The sequence below is a fragment of the Scyliorhinus torazame genome, chromosome 21 (assembly GCF_047496885.1).
Source record: "Scyliorhinus torazame isolate Kashiwa2021f chromosome 21, sScyTor2.1, whole genome shotgun sequence".
Classification (NCBI taxonomy): domain Eukaryota; kingdom Metazoa; phylum Chordata; class Chondrichthyes; order Carcharhiniformes; family Scyliorhinidae; genus Scyliorhinus; species Scyliorhinus torazame.
This window is the reverse complement of record NC_092727.1, coordinates 72,467,931-72,491,276: the sequence shown is the minus strand read 5'-3', so window position 1 is coordinate 72,491,276 and position 23,346 is coordinate 72,467,931. Positions and strand designations below refer to the sequence as shown.

Below are 23,346 nucleotides of genomic sequence, written 5' to 3'. Positions count from 1 at the left end.
ACGGATCAAGTATCACTGACAGACACTGGGACAGATCAAATATCACTGACAGACACTGAGACAGATTAAATACTACTGACAGACACAGGGACGTATCAAATATCACTGACAGACACTGGGACAGATCAAATATCACTGACGGACACTGGGGCCGATCAAATATCACTGACAGACACTGAGACAGATCAAATATCACTGACAGACACTGGGGCAGATCGAATATCACTGACAGACACAGGGACGGATCGAATATCACGGACCGACATTGCGACAGATCAGAAATCACAGTCACAGGGACGGATCAAATATCACTGACAGACACAGGGACAGATCAAATATCACTGACAAACACAGGGACGGATCAAATATCACTGACAGACACTGGGGCAGATCGGAAATCACTGACAGACACAGTTACAGATCGAATATCACTGACAGACACTGTGGCAGATCAAATATCACTGACAGACACTGGGAAAGATCAAATATTATTGACAGACACTGAGACAGATCAAATATCACTGACAGACACTGGGACAGATCAAATCTCACTGACAGACACTGGGACAGATCAAATATCACTGACAGACACTGGGGCAAATCAAATATCACTGACAGACACTGGGACAGATCAAATGTAACTGACAGACATTGGGACAGATCAAATATCACTGACAGACACTGGGGCAGATGAAATATCACTGACAGTCACTGAGGCAGATCAAATATCACTGACAGACACAGGGACGGATCGAATATCACTGACAGACACTGGGACATATCAAATATCACTGACAGACAAAGGGACGGATCAAATATCACTGACAGACACAGGGACAGATCGAATATCACTGACAGACACTCGGGCAGATCAAATATCACTGAAATACACAGGAATGGATCAAATATCGCTGACAGACACACGGACGGGTCGAATATCACTGACAGACACTGGGACAGATCAGAAATCACTGACAGACACTGGGCAGATCAAATATCACTGACAGACACAGGGACGGATCAAGTATCACTGACAGACACTGGGACAGATCAAATATCACTGACAGACACTGAGACAGATTAAATACTACTGACAGACACAGGGACGTATCAAATATCACTGACAGACACAGGGACAGATCGAATATCACTGACAGACACAGGGATGGATCGAATATCACTGACAGACACAGGGACGTATCAAATATCACTGACAGACACAGGGACAGATCAAATATCACTGACGGACACTGGGGCCGATCAAATATCACTGACAGACACTGAGACAGATCAAATATCACTGACAGACACTGGGGCAGATAAGAAATCACTGACAGACATGGGGCAGAATAAATATCACTGACAGACACAGGGACAGATCAAATATCACTGACAGACAGAGGGATGGATCGAATATCACTGACAGACACAGGGACGTATCAAATATCACTGACAGACACAGGGACAGATCAAATATCACTGACGGACACTGGGGCCGATCAAATGTCACTGACAGACACAGGGACGGATTGAACATCACTGACAGACACTGGGACAGATAAGAAATCACTGACAGACATGGGGCAGAATAAATATCACTGACAGACACAGGGACAGATCAAATATCACTGACAGACAGAGGGACGGATCAAATATCACTGACAGACACAGGGACAGATCGAATATCACTGACAGACACTGGGACGAATCAAATATCACTGACAGACATTGAGACAGATCACATATCACTGACAGACACAGGGACGGATTGAACATCACTGACAGACACTGGGACAGATGAGAAATCACTGACAGACACTGGGGCAGATCAAATATCACTGACAGACACAGGGACAGATCACGTCTCACTGACAGACCCAGGGACGGATCAAATATCACTGACAGACACTGAGACAGGTCAAATATCACTGACAGACACAGGGACGGATCAAATATCACTGACAGACACAGGGGAAGATCAAATATCACTGACAGAAACTGGGGCAGATCAAATATCACTGACAGACACTGGGACAGATCAAATATCACTGACAGACACCGGGACAGATCTGACATCACTGACAGACACTGGGACAGATCAAATCTCACTGACAGACACTGGGACAGATCAAATATCACTGACAGACACTGGGGCAAATCAAATATCACTGACAGACACTGGGACAGATCAAATGTAACTGACAGACATTGGGACAGATCAAATATCACTGACAGACACTGGGGCAGATGAAATATCACTGGCAGTCACTGAGGCAGATCAAATATCACTGACAGACACAGGGACGGATCGAATATCACTGACAGACACTGGGACATATCAAATATCACTGACAGACAAAGGGACGGATCAAATATCACTGACAGACACAGGGACAGATCGAATATCACTGACAGACACTCGGGCAGATCAAATATCACTGAAATACACAGGAATGGATCAAATATCGCTGACAGACACACGGACGGGTCGAATATCACTGACAGACACTGGGACAGATCAGAAATCACTGACAGACACTGGGCAGATCAAATATCACTGACAGACACAGGGACGGATCAAGTATCACTGACAGACACTGGGACAGATCAAATATCACTGACAGACACTGAGACAGATTAAATACTACTGACAGACACAGGGACGTATCAAATATCACTGACAGACACAGGGACAGATCGAATATCACTGACAGACACAGGGATGGATCGAATATCACTGACAGACACAGGGACGTATCAAATATCACTGACAGACACAGGGACAGATCAAATATCACTGACGGACACTGGGGCCGATCAAATATCACTGACAGACACTGAGACAGATCAAATATCACTGACAGACACTGGGGCAGATAAGAAATCACTGACAGACATGGGGCAGAATAAATATCACTGACAGACACAGGGACAGATCAAATATCACTGACAGACAGAGGGATGGATCGAATATCACTGACAGACACAGGGACGTATCAAATATCACTGACAGACACAGGGACAGATCAAATATCACTGACGGACACTGGGGCCGATCAAATGTCACTGACAGACACAGGGACGGATTGAACATCACTGACAGACACTGGGACAGATAAGAAATCACTGACAGACATGGGGCAGAATAAATATCACTGACAGACACAGGGACAGATCAAATATCACTGACAGACAGAGGGACGGATCAAATATCACTGACAGACACAGGGACAGATCGAATATCACTGACAGACACTGGGACGAATCAAATATCACTGACAGACATTGAGACAGATCACATATCACTGACAGACACAGGGACGGATTGAACATCACTGACAGACACTGGGACAGATGAGAAATCACTGACAGACACTGGGGCAGATCAAATATCACTGACAGACACAGGGACAGATCACGTCTCACTGACAGACCCAGGGACGGATCAAATATCACTGACAGACACTGAGACAGGTCAAATATCACTGACAGACACAGGGACGGATCAAATATCACTGACAGACACAGGGGAAGATCAAATATCACTGACAGAAACTGGGGCAGATCAAATATCACTGACAGACACTGGGACAGATCAAATATCACTGACAGACACCGGGACAGATCTGACATCACTGACAGACACTGGGACAGATCAAATATCACTGACAGATACAGGGACGGTTCAAATATCACTGACAGACACTGAGACAGATCAAATATCACTGACAGACACAGGGACAGATCAAATATCACTGACAGAAACTGAGACAGATCAAATATCACTGACAGACACTGAGACAGGCCAAATATCACTGACAGACACAGGGACGGATCAAATATCACTGACAGACACTGAGACAGATCAAATATCACTGACAGACACCGAGACAGGTCAAATATCGCTGACAGACACAGGGACGGATCGAATATCACTGACAGACACTGGGGCAGATCGGAAATCACTGACAGACACAGTTACAGATCGAATATCACTGACAGACACTGTGGCAGATCAAATATCACTGACAGACACTGGGAAAGATCAAATATTATTGACAGACACTGAGACAGATCAAATATCACTGACAGACACTGGGACAGATCAAATCTCACTGACAGACACTGGGACAGATCAAATATCACTGACAGACACTGGGGCAAATCAAATATCACTGACAGACACTGGGACAGATCAAATGTAACTGACAGACATTGGGACAGATCAAATATCACTGACAGACACTGGGGCAGATAAAATATCACTGACAGTCACTGAGGCAGATCAAATATCACTGACAGACACAGGGACGGATCGAATATCACTGACAGACACTGGGACATATCAAATATCACTGACAGACAAAGGGACGGATCAAATATCACTGACAGACACAGGGACAGATCGAATATCACTGACAGACACTCGGGCAGATCAAATATCTCTGAAATACACAGGAATGGATCAAATATCGCTGACAGACACACGGACGGGTCGAATATCACTGACAGACACTGGGACAGATCAGAAATCACTGACAGACACTGGGCAGATCAAATATCACTGACAGACACAGGGACGGATCAAGTATCACTGACAGACACTGGGACAGATCAAATATCACTGACAGACACTGAGACAGATTAAATACTACTGACAGACACAGGGACGTATCAAATATCACTGACAGACACAGGGACAGATCGAATATCACTGACAGACACAGGGATGGATCGAATATCACTGACAGACACAGGGACGTATCAAATATCACTGACAGACACAGGGACAGATCAAATATCACTGACGGACACTGGGGCCGATCAAATATCACTGACAGACACTGAGACAGATCAAATATCACTGACAGACACTGGGGCAAATCAAATATCACTGACAGACACTGGGACAGATCAAATGTAACTGACAGACATTGGGACAGATCAAATATCACTGACAGACACTGGGGCAGATGAAATATCACTGACGGACACTGGGGCCGATCAAATATCACTGACAGACACTGAGACAGATCAAATATCACTGACAGACACTGGGGCAAATCAAATATCACTGACAGACACTGGGACAGATCAAATGTAACTGACAGACATTGGGACAGATCAAATATCACTGACAGACACTGGGGCAGATGAAATATCACTGACAGACACAGGGACGGATTGAATTTCACTGACAGACACTGGGACATATCAAATATCACTGACAGACACAGGGACGGATCAAATATCACTGACAGACACTCGGGCAGATCAAATATCACTGACATACACAGGGATGGATCAAATATCGCTGACAGACACAGGGTCGGATCAAGTATCACTGACAGACACTGGGACAGATAAAATATCACTGACAGACACAGGGACAGATCGAATATCACTGACAGACACAGGGATGGATCGAATATCACTGACAGACACTGGGACAGATCAAATATCACTGACAGACACAGGGACAGATCAAATATCACTGACAGACAGAGGGACGGATCAAATATCACTGACTGACACAGGGACAGATCGAATATCACTGACAGACACTGGGACGAATCAAATATCACTGACAGACATTGAGACAGATCACATATCACTGACAGACACAGGGACGGATTGAACATCACTGACAGACAGTGGGACAGATGAGAAATCACTGACAGAGACTGGGGCAGATCAAATATCACTGACAGACACAGGGACAGATCAAATATCACTGACAGACACAGGGACAGATCGAATATCACTGACAGACACTGGGACGAATCAAATATCACTGACAGACATTGAGACAGATCACATATCACTGACAGACACAGGGACGGATTGAACATCACTGACAGACACTGGGACAGATGAGAAATCACTGACAGAGACTGGGGCAGATCAAATATCGCTGACAGACACAGGGACAGATCAAGTATCACTGACAGACCCAGGGACGGATCAAATATCACTGATAGACACTGAGACAGATCAAATATCACTGACAGACACAGGGACATATCAAATATCACTGACAGACACAGGGACAGATCAAATGTAACTGACAGACATTGGGACAGATCAAATATCACTGACAGACACTGGGGCAGATGAAATATCACTGACAGTCACTGAGGCAGATCAAATATCACTGACAGACACAGGGACGGATTGAATATCACTGACAGACACTGGGACATATCAAATATCACTGACAGACACAGGGACGGATCAAATATCACTGACAGACACTCGGGCAGATCAAATATCACTGATATACACAGGGATGGATCAAATATCGCGGACAGACACAGGGACGGATCAAGTATCACTGACAGACACTGGGACAGATCAAATATCACTGACAGACACTGAGACAGATTAAATACTACTGACAGACACAGGGACGTATCAAATATCACTGACAGACACTGGGACAGATCAAATATCACTGACGGACACTGGGGCCGATCAAATATCACTGACAGACACTGAGACAGATCAAATATCACTGACAGACACTGGGGCAGATCGAATATCACTGACAGACACAGGGACGGATCGAATATCACGGACCGACATTGCGACAGATCAGAAATCACAGTCACAGGGACGGATCAAATATCACTGACAGACACAGGGACAGATCAAATATCACTGACAAACACAGGGACGGATCAAATATCACTGACAGACACTGGGGCAGATCGGAAATCACTGACAGACACAGTTACAGATCGAATATGACTGACAGACACTGTGGCAGATCAAATATCACTGACAGACACTGGGAAAGATCAAATATTATTGACAGACACTGAGACAGATCAAATATCACTGACAGACACTGGGACAGATCAAATCTCACTGACAGACACTGGGACAGATCAAATATCACTGACAGACACTGGGGCAAATCAAATATCACTGACAGACACTGGGACAGATCAAATGTAACTGACAGACATTGGGACAGATCAAATATCACTGACAGACACTGGGGCAGATGAAATATCACTGACAGTCACTGAGGCAGATCAAATATCACTGACAGACACAGGGACGGATCGAATATCACTGACAGACACTGGGACATATCAAATATCACTGACAGACAAAGGGACGGATCAAATATCACTGACAGACACAGGGACAGATCGAATATCACTGACAGACACTCGGGCAGATCAAATATCACTGAAATACACAGGAATGGATCAAATATCGCTGACAGACACACGGACGGGTCGAATATCACTGACAGACACTGGGACAGATGAAAAATCACTGACAGACACTGGGCAGATCAAATATCACTGACAGACACAGGGACGGATCAAGTATCACTGACAGACACTGGGACAGATCAAATATCACTGACAGACACTGAGACAGATTAAATACTACTGACAGACACAGGGACGTATCAAATATCACTGACAGACACAGGGACAGATCGAATATCACTGACAGACACAGGGATGGATCGAATATCACTGACAGACACAGGGACGTATCAAATATCACTGACAGACACAGGGACAGATCAAATATCACTGACGGACACTGGGGCCGATCAAATATCACTGACAGACACTGAGACAGATCAAATATCACTGACAGACACTGGGGCAAATCAAATATCACTGACAGACACTGGGACAGATCAAATGTAACTGACAGACATTGGGACAGATCAAATATCACTGACAGACACTGGGGCAGATGAAATATCACTGACGGACACTGGGGCCGATCAAATATCACTGACTGACACTGAGACAGATCAAATATCACTGACAGACACTGGGGCAAATCAAATATCACTGACAGACACTGGGACAGATCAAATGTAACTGACAGACATTGGGACAGATCAAATATCACTGACAGACACTGGGGCAGATGAAATATCACTGACAGACACAGGGACGGATTGAATTTCACTGACAGACACTGGGACATATCAAATATCACTGACAGACACAGGGACGGATCAAATATCACTGACAGACACTCGGGCAGATCAAATATCACTGACATACACAGGGATGGATCAAATATCGCTGACAGACACAGGGTCGGATCAAGTATCACTGACAGACACTGGGACAGATAAAATATCACTGACAGACACAGGGACAGATCGAATATCACTGACAGACACAGGGATGGATCGAATATCACTGACAGACACTGGGACAGATCAAATATCACTGACAGACACAGGGACAGATCAAATATCACTGACAGACAGAGGGACGGATCAAATATCACTGACAGACACAGGGACAGATCGAATATCACTGACAGACACTGGGACGAATCAAATATCACTGACAGACATTGAGACAGATCACATATCACTGACAGACACAGGGACGGATTGAACATCACTGACAGACACTGGGACAGATGAGAAATCACTGACAGAGACTGGGGCAGATCAAATATCACTGACAGACACAGGGACAGATCAAGTATCACTGACAGACCCAGGGACGGATCAATTATCACTGATAGACACTGAGACAGGTCAAATATCACTGACAGACACAGGGACATATCAAATATCACTGACAGACACAGGGACAGATCAAATGTAACTGACAGACATTGGGACAGATCAAATATCACTGACAGACACTGGGGCAGATGAAATATCACTGACAGTCACTGAGGCAGATCAAATATCACTGACAGACACAGGGACGGATTGAATATCACTGACAGACACTGGGACATATCAAATATCACTGACAGACACAGGGACGGATCAAATATCACTGACAGACACTCGGGCAGATCAAATATCACTGATATACACAGGGATGGATCAAATATCGCGGACAGACACAGGGACGGATCAAGTATCACTGACAGACACTGGGACAGATCAAATATCACTGACAGACACTGAGACAGATTAAATACTACTGACAGACACAGGGACGTATCAAATATCACTGACAGACACTGGGACAGATCAAATATCACTGACGGACACTGGGGCCGATCAAATATCACTGACAGACACTGAGACAGATCAAATATCACTGACAGACACTGGGGCAGATCGAATATCACTGACAGACACAGGGACGGATCGAATATCACGGACCGACATTGCGACAGATCAGAAATCACAGTCACAGGGACGGATCAAATATCACTGACAGACACAGGGACAGATCAAATATCACTGACAAACACAGGGACGGATCAAATATCACTGACAGACACTGGGGCAGATCGGAAATCACTGACAGACACAGTTACAGATCGAATATGACTGACAGACACTGTGGCAGATCAAATATCACTGACAGACACTGGGAAAGATCAAATATTATTGACAGACACTGAGACAGATCAAATATCACTGACAGACACTGGGACAGATCAAATCTCACTGACAGACACTGGGACAGATCAAATATCACTGACAGACACTGGGGCAAATCAAATATCACTGACAGACCCTGGGACAGATCAAATGTAACTGACAGACATTGGGACAGATCAAATATCACTGACAGACACTGGGGCAGATGAAATATCACTGACAGTCACTGAGGCAGATCAAATATCACTGACAGACACAGGGACGGATCGAATATCACTGACAGACACTGGGACATATCAAATATCACTGACAGACAAAGGGACGGATCAAATATCACTGACAGACACAGGGACAGATCGAATATCACTGACAGACACTCGGGCAGATCAAATATCACTGAAATACACAGGAATGGATCAAATATCGCTGACAGACACACGGACGGGTCGAATATCACTGACAGACACTGGGACAGATGAAAAATCACTGACAGACACTGGGCAGATCAAATATCACTGACAGACACAGGGACGGATCAAGTATCACTGACAGACACTGGGACAGATCAAATATCACTGACAGACACTGAGACAGATTAAATACTACTGACAGACACAGGGACGTATCAAATATCACTGACAGACACAGGGACAGATCGAATATCACTGACAGACACAGGGATGGATCGAATATCACTGACAGACACAGGGACGTATCAAATATCACTGACAGACACAGGGACAGATCAAATATCACTGACGGACACTGGGGCCGATCAAATATCACTGACAGACACTGAGACAGATCAAATATCACTGACAGACACTGGGGCAAATCAAATATCACTGACAGACACTGGGACAGATCAAATGTAACTGACAGACATTGGGACAGATCAAATATCACTGACAGACACTGGGGCAGATGAAATATCACTGACGGACACTGGGGCCGATCAAATATCACTGACTGACACTGAGACAGATCAAATATCACTGACAGACACTGGGGCAAATCAAATATCACTGACAGACACTGGGACAGATCAAATGTAACTGACAGACATTGGGACAGATCAAATATCACTGACAGACACTGGGGCAGATGAAATATCACTGACAGACACAGGGACGGATTGAATTTCACTGACAGACACTGGGACATATCAAATATCACTGACAGACACAGGGACGGATCAAATATCACTGACAGACACTCGGGCAGATCAAATATCACTGACATACACAGGGATGGATCAAATATCGCTGACAGACACAGGGTCGGATCAAGTATCACTGACAGACACTGGGACAGATAAAATATCACTGACAGACACAGGGACAGATCGAATATCACTGACAGACACAGGGATGGATCGAATATCACTGACAGACACTGGGACAGATCAAATATCACTGACAGACACAGGGACAGATCAAATATCACTGACAGACAGAGGGACGGATCAAATATCACTGACAGACACAGGGACAGATCGAATATCACTGACAGACACTGGGACGAATCAAATATCACTGACAGACATTGAGACAGATCACATATCACTGACAGACACAGGGACGGATTGAACATCACTGACAGACACTGGGACAGATGAGAAATCACTGACAGAGACTGGGGCAGATCAAATATCACTGACAGACACAGGGACAGATCAAGTATCACTGACAGACCCAGGGACGGATCAATTATCACTGATAGACACTGAGACAGGTCAAATATCACTGACAGACACAGGGACATATCAAATATCACTGACAGACACAGGGACAGATCAAATGTAACTGACAGACATTGGGACAGATCAAATATCACTGACAGACACTGGGGCAGATGAAATATCACTGACAGTCACTGAGGCAGATCAAATATCACTGACAGACACAGGGACGGATTGAATATCACTGACAGACACTGGGACATATCAAATATCACTGACAGACACAGGGACGGATCAAATATCACTGACAGACACTCGGGCAGATCAAATATCACTGATATACACAGGGATGGATCAAATATCGCGGACAGACACAGGGACGGATCAAGTATCACTGACAGACACTGGGACAGATCAAATATCACTGACAGACACTGAGACAGATTAAATACTACTGACAGACACAGGGACGTATCAAATATCACTGACAGACACTGGGACAGATCAAATATCACTGACGGACACTGGGGCCGATCAAATATCACTGACAGACACTGAGACAGATCAAATATCACTGACAGACACTGGGGCAGATCGAATATCACTGACAGACACAGGGACGGATCGAATATCACGGACCGACATTGCGACAGATCAGAAATCAGTCACAGGGACGGATCAAATATCACTGACAGACACAGGGACAGATCAAATATCACTGACAAACACAGGGACGGATCAAATATCACTGACAGACACTGGGGCAGATCAAATACCACTGACAGACACTGAGACAGATCAAATATCACTGACAGACATAGGGACCGATCGAATATCACTGACAGACACAGGGACGGATTGAACATCACTGACAGACACTGGGACAGATAAGAAATCACTGACAGACATGGGGCAGAATAAATATCACCGACAGACACAGGGACAGATCAAATATCACTGACAGACAGAGGGACGGATCAAATATCACTGACAGACACAGGGACAGATCGAATATCACTGACAGACACTGGGACGAATCAAATATCACTGACAGACATTGAGACAGATCACATATCACTGACAGACACAGGGACGGATTGAACATCACTGACAGACACTGGGACAGATGAGAAATCACTGACAGACACTGGGGCAGATCAAATATCACTGACAGACACAGGGACAGATCAAGTCTCACTGACAGACCCAGGGACGGATCAAATATCACTGACAGACACTGAGACAGGTCAAATATCACTGACAGACACAGCGACGGATCAAATATCACTGACAGACACAGGGGAAGATCAAATATCACTGACAGAAACTGGGGCAGATCAAATATCACTGACAGACACTGGGACAGATCAAATATCACTGACAGACACCGGGACAGATCTGACATCACTGACAGACACTGGGACAGATCAAACATCACTGACAGATACAGGGACGGTTCAAATATCACTGACAGACACTGAGACAGATCAAATATCACTGACAGACACAGGGACAGATCAAATATCACTGACAGAAACTGAGACAGATCAAATATCACTGACAGACACTGAGACAGGTCAAACATCACTGACAGACACAGGGACGGATCAAATATCACTGACAGACACTGAGACAGATCAAATATCACTGACAGACACCGAGACAGGTCAAATATCGCTGACAGACACAGGGACGGATCGAATATCACTGACAGACACTGGGGCAGATCGGAAATCACTGACAGACACAGTTACAGATCGAATATCACTGACAGACACTGTGGCAGATCAAATATCACTGACAGACACTGGGAAAGATCAAATATTATTGACAGACACTGAGACAGATCAAATATCACTGACAGACACTGGGACAGATGAAATCTCACTGACAGACACTGGGACAGATCAAATATCACTGACAGACACTGGGGCAAATCAAATATCACTGACAGACACTGGGACAGATCAAATGTAACTGACAGACATTGGGACAGATCAAATATCACTGACAGACACTGGGGCAGATGAAATATCACTGACAGTCACTGAGGCAGATCAAATATCACTGACAGACACAGGGACGGATCGAATATCACTGACAGACACTGGGACATATCAAATATCACTGACAGACACAGGGACGGATCAAATATCACTGACAGACACAGGGACAGATCGAATATCACTGACAGACACTCGGGCAGATCAAATATCACGGAAATACACAGGAATGGATCAAATATCGCTGACAGACACACGTACGGGTCGAATATCACTGACAGACACTGGGACAGATCAGAAATCACTGACAGACACTGGGCAGATCAAATATCACTGACAGACACAGGGACGGATCAAGTATCACTGACAGACACTGGGACAGATCAAATATCACTGACAGACACTGAGACAGATTAAATACTACTGACAGACACAGGGACGTATCAAATATCACTGACAGACACAGGGACAGATCGAATATCACTGACAGACACAGGGATGGATCAAATATCACTGACGGACACTGGGGCCGATCAAATATCACTGACAGACACTGAGACAGATCAAATATCACTGACAGACACTGGGGCAAATCAAATATCACTGACAGACACTGGGACAGATCAAATGTAACTGACAGACATTGGGACAGATCAAATATCACTGACAGACACTGGGGCAGATGAAATATCACTGACAGACACAGGGACGGATTGAATTTCACTGACGGACACTGGGACATATCAAATATCACTGACAGACACAGGGACGGATCAAATATCACTGACAGACACTCGGGCAGATCAAATATCACTGACATACACAGGGATGGATCAAATATCGCTGACAGACACAGGGTCGGATCAAGTATCACTGACAGACACTGGGACAGATAAAATATCACTGACAGACACAGGGACAGATCGAATATCACTGACAGACACAGGGATGGATCGAATATCACTGACAGACACTGGGACAGATCAAGTATCACTGACGGACACTGGGGCCGATCAAATATCACTGACAGACACTGATACAGATCAAATATCACTGACAGACACTGGGGCAGATCGAATATCACTGACAGACACAGGGACGGATCGAATATCACGGACCGACATTGCGACAGATCAGAAATCACAGTCACAGGGACGGATCAAATATCACTGACAGACACAGGGACCGATCGAATATCACTGACAGACACAGGGACGGATTGAACATCACTGACAGACACTGGGACAGATAAGAAATCACTGACAGACATGGGGCAGAATAAATATCACTGACAGACACAGGGACAGATCAAATATCACTGACAGACAGAGGGACGGATCAAATATCACTGACAGACACTGAGACAGATCAAATATCACTGACAGACACAGGGCCGGATCAAATATCACTGACAGACCCAGGGACAGATCGAATATCACTGACAGACACTGGGACAGATCAGAAATCACTGACTGTCAGAGGGGCAGATCAAATATCACTGACAGACACAGGGGCAGATCAAATATCACTGACAGACACTGAGACAGATCAAATATCACTGACAGACACTGGGACAGATCAAATATCACTGACAGACACTGAGACAGATCAAATATCACTGACAGACACTGGGGCAGATCAGAAATCACTGACAGGCGGTGAGATCAAATATCACTGACAGGCAGTGGGACAGATCAAATATCACTGACAGACACTGGGACAGATCAGAAATCACTGACAGACACTGGGGCAGATTAGAAATCATCGGCAGATACTGGGACAGATCAAATATCACTGACAGACACTGGGGTAGTTCAGAAATCACTGACAGCCACTGGGACAGACCATCAATCACTGGCAGATGTTGGGACAGATCAGAAATCACTGACAGACACTGGGACAGATCAGAAATCACTGACAGGCACTGGGACAGATCAGAAATCACTGACAGACACTGGGACAGATCAGAAATCATGGGCAGATACTGGGACAGATCATCAATCACTGGCAGAAACTGGGACAGATCAGAAATCACTGACAGACACTGGGACAGATCAGAAATAACTGACAGACACTGAGACAAATCAGAAATGACTGACAGGCAGTGAGTTAGATCAAATATCATTGACTGGCAGTGAGTCAGATAAAATAACACTGACAGACACTGGGACAGATCAGAAATCACTGACAGACACTGGGACAGATCAGAAATCATGGGCAGATACTGGGACAGATCAAATATCACTGACAGACACTGGGATTGATCAGAAATCACTGACAGACACTGGGACAGATCAGAAATCACTGACAGATTCTGGGACAGAACAAATATCACTGACTGACAGTGCTTCAGATCATAAATCACTGACAGACACTGATTTTGCCACCACTTCACCACCCTACTGTGTGAAAGATCAAGACATACAATGCTGGCTTCCAATATTTAACAAAGGGCTTTATTGATGTAAGGCAAAGGCAGTTACATAACAGGCACTGAACATTATCTAACAGGTCTTTACATCCAGCTCCCTGGTCCACGATGCCCGGTGTCCTACTCCCAGTGCCTGTGCAAACTCCCCATTGGTCGGGGTGCGTGCGTTCCTGCGTGGTTTGCCCCCAACTGGTCACGTAGCCAGTGGAGCTCACTCCCCTTAAATGGGACGCTACCACATGGTAGATGGTCTTCCTCACCTCTCAGAATTGGGATGATGATCCCTGCAAACAAAGCTGCCAGGTTCATAGAAAAGTAGAAGAACGAAAAGTATATCCGATAGTCTTTTTCCTGCAGGGAATAAGGAAACCCAGTTAGTAATAGCACGGCCGAGCTCATTCTGGCCCAATTACTTACACTGATATTTAAACTTCCCCTTTTTATCCTTGTTCATTTGGTGAATTTATTTTAAGCTACCAGTTAGATTAAAGTACCTAATTGGCTGTAAAGAACTTTGGATGTCCTGAAAGATGCTGTATAAATGCAAGTCCTTCTTTCTTTAACACATCACTGATGCGACCGGAGGGCGCATGTATTCCGTGGGTTGTTGCAATTACCAGATAACATGCACCCTGGAGTGATGGCGGTGCTTCATTTCAAACCTTAAGAGCTCTTTATTCCTCCTAGAGTCTGCCAGGGCAATATTAAGGCTACATAAACATTGTTAGAAAAGCTAATATGTGGTTGGGGGGATACAACCATTTATTGTAAATCTCCTGGGTATATTGACTACGTTAAATAAATGAAGATAGGAACAGGTTTAACATTGCTTTAGAAGTTAAAATGTCTATGCAATGGAGTGAAGCCGATGATGGTGCAAGGTTACCAGCCTGAATGGATAGGTGGGAAGGAGCCCCATACTGGTCAGCCTAAGCCTAGACCCGCAGACTCATTTAATTCAGGTTAATGAGCTGAAGACACCTGCTCCATGTTCACAGACAGCTCACACACAAAGAAGATGACAATTATGTGTATCTGTTACACCTGAAATGGTCCTAAGATGGATCCTGGAGGGGGCGGTGATTGGAGGATGGGAGGTGACTGGGAGTGGGGACCAAATGAGGCCTGGCAACGATCTTCGGGACAACCGGGGAGGCAGGAGGAACTGGGGAGGGAGGGGGTACTCTTGCTGTGTGTCAGCCAGCTCTGTGCTAGGGAAATCCCCACCTCCTGCTCACCCCGCACCCATAACCCTGCATCTTCCTCAATTCAAAAACTCATCTATTTTTCCATTAAAAAGTACAATGATCGTTGCCTCTGCTACTCATTAAAAACCTGGTCACCGTTTCACCAGATTCACTCCAAGGAGTAATTCAGTTCACGGGTGTGAGTAATCCACTTCATTCCGGGTTGTAACTTCAATTGGACTTAAGACGAGTTATTGGTCCTTATAGAAACCTGCACTCACTATCAATGGTGGAAATGTTTTCAGCCACATCCAAGGTCTTGCTTTTCATTTTGCCATCGCATGTATCATGGTGCAGTAATAAAACAGAATTTGCATTTATGTTGCTCGCCTGAAAAGGCTTTACCTGTGCTGTGATTTGACAAAGAGCTGGGATTTCTCCAACATTCCTCCCTCAGAGATTCATCTCATTGTTGTTTGTAGAATCTCACAGATATATGAAAAATGACGGAAAAGTCGAGCACAACTGCAATGACTTACTGACAATCCCCATTCCCCACTCCACACAAAACCACATGATCTCATGGGAAAGACCCAGGTCAGTTATGGAAGGAAATATGGAACTAGCCAGCGCCACATTTAGACAATCAAAATTAGTCCAGGTTGGAATTCCTCGCAGTCCCTGGGTGGGATTCTCCGTCCCGCCATCCCCGTTTACCAGCACGGCACGTCCCTGCCAGCAGTGGGATTCTCCGTCCCGCCATCCCCGTTTTCCAGAACGGCACGTCCGCCGGCAGTGGGATTCTCCGTCCCGCCATCCCCGTTTTCCAGCACGGCACGCCCGCCGGCAGTGGGATTCTCCGTCCCGCCATCCCTGTTTTCCAGCACGGCACGCCCGCCAGCAGTGGGATTCTCCGTCCCGCCATCCCCGTTTTCCAGAACGGCACGTCCGCCGGCAGTGGGATTCTCCGTCCCGCCATCCCTGTTTTCCAGCACAGCACGTCCGCCGGCAGTGGGATTCTCCGTCCCGCCATCCCTGTTTTCCAGCACGGCACGTCCGCCGGCAGTGGGATTCTCCGTCCCGCCATCCCTGTTTTCCAGCACGGCACGTCCCTGCCAGCAGTGGGATTCTCCATCTCGCCATCCCCGTTTTCCAGCACGGCACGTCCCTGTCAGCAGTGGGATTCTCCGTCCCGCCATCCCTGTTTTCCAGTACGGCACGCCCACCAGCAGTGGGATTCTCTGTCCCGCCATCCCCGTTTTCCAGCATGGCACATCCCTGCCAGCAGTGGGATTCTCCGTCCCGCCATCCCCGTTTTCCAGCACGGCGTGCCCCCGCCGGCAGCGGGATTCGCCATTCCGGCAGCTAGACTATAGGGTTTCGCATTGTGGCCACCCCACACCATCGTGAAACCCGCAGGTGTGGGTGCGCTGCCGGAGAAGCACAGGATACCGCCAACGAAGGATCCCACAGCCTATCTATTCCTAAATCAGCTGGATTCTCCGTTACTGAGACTGGATTCTCTGATTCTGCGGCTATGTCCTCAGCTTTACCTGTGGATACGGCCGCAGAATGGCTGGGTCCGTGGCCGTGCATGCGCATGGTGACAGCCTGCAGCGGCCGCGGTGTACAGCATGGCACCGGCCGCGCGCAGACCCGGCCTGCCAAAAACCGCCCCCCGTAACCCACTCGCCACCCACGGCCCACTCCTCACCAGTCCCCCCAGCCCCCGCCGAAGCCCCTCCTGCCAGTGAAATGATTCCCCCCACCCCCCGACTCTGGCGGCTCTGGCCACTGTCAGCAAGTTGTGAGAACACATTGTCGGGGACTCGGCCCATTGGGGGCGGAGCATCGGGGAGGGCTTTAGGTGACGTCCTGAGGCCATCTCAGCGGCGTGCAGCGTACTCCTTGAGTATGCCCTTTTTAAGGGGGCGGAGCATCGGAAAAACAGCGCCATCCCCGATTCCAGCGTAAAAGTGGATTCTCCAGCCAATCACTGAACCCGATTTTGCCATCGGCGATCGGAGAATCCAGCCATAAGTTTTGACGCCGGTGCAGGATTTGTGGAGTTCCACGACAGCAAAGCTGGTGCCGCACCTGGACTGATTAACTACTGTGGAGGGGCTAGCACCAGCAACAAGTGGAACACAATCGATTCCAATGAGAAACGGTGTCGGATTCACCGGGTCGGGATTGTCACCCAAAGGCTGACAAGCTGGAGCCACATATACACATTCTATCCCCCACACACACATCCCTGCCAACAAGGTGGATCCTCCAACTCTTCATCTGGTTTGTCATCTTCCATTTTAACTTTCGCTTGTGTCATGTGAGAGTACCCTTTAAGAAAAGAGAGTTTAAGAAATGTACCTTTGAGAAATGGAGCTGCTCATGTTACTGGAGTGATGTCAGAGTGTGGGTGGAGCTGAGCTCCACTTCTGCTTTTTAGTTTCAGTTTGAGAAAGCTTGGGTGTGTCTGTGAGCTGCACTGCTGTTGATCTCTGCCATCCAAAAACTATCTACGGATCACTTGGTGAATTCAGAAGAAGTATAAATGTTTTCAGTCTTGAATGTAAACATTGATGTGCTCCTGTTTGCAGGTTTGTTAAGTCCTTTGGTAGGAATATCATTTTGGTAGGAATAACAGCAAAAGGGATTATTATTTAAATGATAAAATATTAAAACATGCTGCTGTGCAGAGAGACCTGGGTGTGCTAGTGCATGAGTGGCAGAAAGTTGGTTTTCAGGTGCAACAGGTGATTAAGAAGGCAAATGGAATTTTGTCCTTCATTGCTAGAGGGATGGAGTTTAAGACTAGGGAGGTTCTGCTGCAATTGTATAAGGTGTTAGTGAGGCCACACCTGGAGTATTGTGTTCAGTTTGGGTCTCCTTACTTGAGAAAGGACGTACTGACACTGGAGGGTGTGCAGAGGAGATTCACTAGGTTAATCCCAGAGCTGAAGGGGTTAGATTACGAGGAGAGGTTGAGTAGACTGGGACTGTACTCGTTGGAATTTAGAAGGATGAGGGGGGATCTTATAGAAACATATAAGATTATGAAGGGAATACATAGGATAGATGCGGGCAGGTTGTTTCCACTGGCGGGTGAAAGCAGAACTAGGGGGCATAGCCTCAAAATAAGGGGAAGTAGATTTAGGACTGAGTTTAGGAGGAACTTCTTCACCCAAAGGGTTGTGAATCTATGGAATTCCTTGCCCAGTGAAGCAGTAGAGGCTCCTTCATTAAATGTTTTTAAGATAAAGATCGATAGTTTTTTGAAGAATAAAAGGATTAAGGGTTATGGTGTTCGGGCCGGAAAGTGGAGCTGAGTCCACAAAAGATCAGCCATGATCTCACTGAATGGTGGAGCAGGCTCGAGGGGCCAGATGGCCTACTCCTGCTCCTAGTTCTTATGTTCTTATGTTCTTTGGATGTTAAAAGAACAGCATACAGATTACTTAGTGTTGTATTCTTTGGGGGGTGTATTTGATTTACTGGTTGCTAAGATGTTCACTGTTTGGTTTAGAAAGGTTAACTTGAGTTCATAGAATAGACATTGTTTTGTTTTAAAAAATACTCGTCCATTTCTGCTGTACCACACCTGTAGAGCGAGCTGTGTGCTCCCCATACCACAATCTATTAAAAGTTGTGGGTCAGGTGAACTCCATGATACACTTTGGGATTCTCTAAACCCTGACCCATAACACTTGTATCTCATTGGATAACAGCGCCATTGTATCTCGTTGCCAGTCGCAATTATCTTCTGTCACTGCGCTGTCTGGAATGTAGAACCACTCAACTAGGTTCAGGGCCTCACACGCGTCTGCTCCTATGATGGACTCGCGCTCCATGGCCACAATGGAAAATGGTATGATGTGACATCTGTTGTGTACCCATGCTTTGAGTTCACATGCTCCCAGCCTCTCAATATCATGCCCATTGTAGTCTTTCAGTAGTCTCCGTTTGATTGATGACTTTCAGCTTAACTCACAGCCTGTTCAAATTGGACAAACTAAGAAGGTTGGCCCACGCTCCTGTGTCGAGGTTACATTTGACCATTATGGCATTCAGCATCACTGGAATCGTCCATCTGCCTTTGATGGTATCAGCATCACCAACACTATTACCGCAACTGGTCAGTAAGACTTCTTCGCTCAGCATATTTGAAATTATCGAGTCCTTAAACAAAATCAGGTCAATGAAAAATAGGTCTTCAATGGACACCACCACCACCATCAATTACGTTGACTGTACCTGTTTGGTCTACTGCAGGACGTGATAAACATTGCTTCGCAAAATGATTTGTTCAGGAACACATCTTCCCAAATGCTGGACATTGCTGTGGCCCATGTCGATTGCCACATCGCTGGCATTAAATGGCAAATCCTGACGGCCGCTTAAAGGCTGCCTGCATTGAGACCACTTCTCTTATTTTACTGCATCACAGTGCTGATGGTGCTGGCATCTTCTTCCAGATTGGCGCCAAAATTCTATAGGTTGAGCGTACTGATCTGCTGTGCAGTTAGTTCACTTGCATGGCAAATCTTGATCGGGGTTTCTAATTGAAGCTCTTCTTTTTGGGTATGCGTACAAAATATATGCCGATCAAAGTACTCTATTACTGCATTTATTACTTCATTGTAGCTCTTGCTTTCCTCTTCACTGTCGAAGGCGAAGGTATTGTAAATTTCTAATGCTTGAGGACCTGCTACCATGAGCAGCAACACAATACGCCTCTCCTCAGGCTGTGCCGACAGGCCAAGGGCTGCAAAAAAGAATCCGAATTACTGCTTAAAAGCATGCCAATTCTCAGTTACATTACCGGTGACTTGAAGCTGGTGGGGTGCCTTCAAACCTTCCATCTCGAACTTCACAATCTTTTCTTGCATTGAATTTCAGTTACGCACGGTTTACCAGGTAAGCTGAAGAATTTTATTTTTTCTTCCTTCAACCTGCTTCGTCACGTTGTTATCTTTAATTGTTCAACACACCTGGTACCATGGTATGTTCTGTATTATGGCCGTAGTACAGATGCAAGCAGAACATCGTAAGATGATTTATTAACAATATTAACATATAGAAAGATAACTAACAAATTGTGATTACAGACAGTAACAAATAAATGAATTCAGTGAATTCTCCTGGAGCTACTTCTAATGCGACTATCCTCATGTATGTCTTACTACTCCCTGGCAGTTATCTCAAGTCACATGATAGACCTCTATCACCACCAACTGATTGGAGGTCGCATCACCAACTATATACAGAACTGTGCACAGGCATATCACCACACCCTGGACCAGGGCATGTCGGTGATGGCGGCATCCTGATGGGCTCAGTTCACATTGAAATCAATATGTTGAGCTGACTGGGCATATAGGGCCTCCGTCATGGCGCAGATGTACCTGTGCACAGAGGTCTGTGGGATCCCGGACAGGTGCCCATTCGGCGCCTGGAAGGACCCCACCGCATAAATGTTTAGGGCGACCATCACCTTGATGGCCACCGGGAGCGGGTGTCCTCCCCCAGACCCACACGGTGCCAGCTGTGCCATGATCAGGCAGATATGTCGCACTGTCTCCCTGCTCTGCCGGCCTGTTGGGCAGCCGGCTCTCCATTCTGGGCGGCTGCCTCCTGTTCCTCCGCTGCACGCTCCACTGCTGCAGCCTCTTCCTCCTCCAGGAGCAGCTCCAGCTCGTACAGCTGCAGGGCATCTCCCAGGCTGCGATGACTAGCAGGAAGGCCACCTTTGCTGATTGAATTCCGATGTCCATTATTTGCATAGTGTGAAAGGCTGACCTGTTAGCATGGCGCGTACCCCCGTGCCCAACCAAGTCCACCGGGCTAAATGGTGGCGCCAGTTGGCACTGTGGGCTCTGCCCACGCTTGTCCCCCATCTCTGCACCCCGGCCATGTTGTTGCCTGGCAGCATGGGGGCCTCTGACCCTGGCCCCTGTTCCTACTGCTAGGGGTACTGTTGGTTGGCGCTGCCCATGCCAGTGGTATGCTACGCAACCCCTGCCCGGCGCCCCCGTAGGGGCTACAGTGGGCGATGCCCTTGAGCGGGCCGTCTGATGCCCTGCTGGTGGGTGGTGGCCGGGCGGGAGGAGGGGGGCAGGGTGGAGGAGGGGGGCAGGGGGTTATGGTGGAGGGTGTGGTATGGAGTTGGGAGGGTGGAGGCACCCATACAGCCGGTGTCACTCTGCAGGACCAGGTGCCAAGGTGGGTGAACAGTGGGGTGCGCAGCAAGATGGCTGCCTTGCAGGCCGTGGCAATGGTGGTTCATGCCTGGGCACCGCCTCAGTCCCGTGGGGGTCACCCCAACCCCACGCCCCGTTCCGCTGTTACCCCCCCCCCCTCCCCACCAACCTTGGCATGGCGCCCCCCACCCCGGACAGTGTCTAGCCCGGCCGCCGACGGTTGCGCTTCTCTGTGTTCTGCCTCCTCCCTCTCCCTCATCAGCCATAATGCTGGTTTCACAATTTTTAAAAGCACAGGTGAACCGCGCCTTCGGGAACGCAGCCCATCGGTGACGATCAATCACGGAGGCCACGGGGAATACCGGGTCGGGCCCGCTAAGTATATGCAAACGGTGTTTAGTGTACGTGCATTCTGGACCACATTGATGCCGCTGTCAAGATTACGGAGAATTGTGATTTGACATCAAATTGGCGCCTGTCGTGATTTCGGCTTCG

At 46.7% G+C, this 23,346-nt stretch overlaps 1 protein-coding gene across 4 annotated transcripts in view; it reads right to left on the bottom strand.

Moving 5' to 3' along the window:
• LOC140398353 (solute carrier family 15 member 2-like) overlaps window positions 1-23,346 on the bottom strand; it is a 689,895-nt gene that overhangs the window by 504,819 nt on the left and 161,730 nt on the right. For all 4 annotated transcript variants that reach the window (XM_072486942.1, XM_072486941.1, XM_072486944.1 and 1 more), the window contains one exon: window positions 15,725-15,815. In XM_072486942.1, coding sequence (XP_072343043.1) covers window positions 15,725-15,815 — 91 coding nt within the window. The remainder of the gene's footprint in view (window positions 1-15,724; window positions 15,816-23,346) is intronic.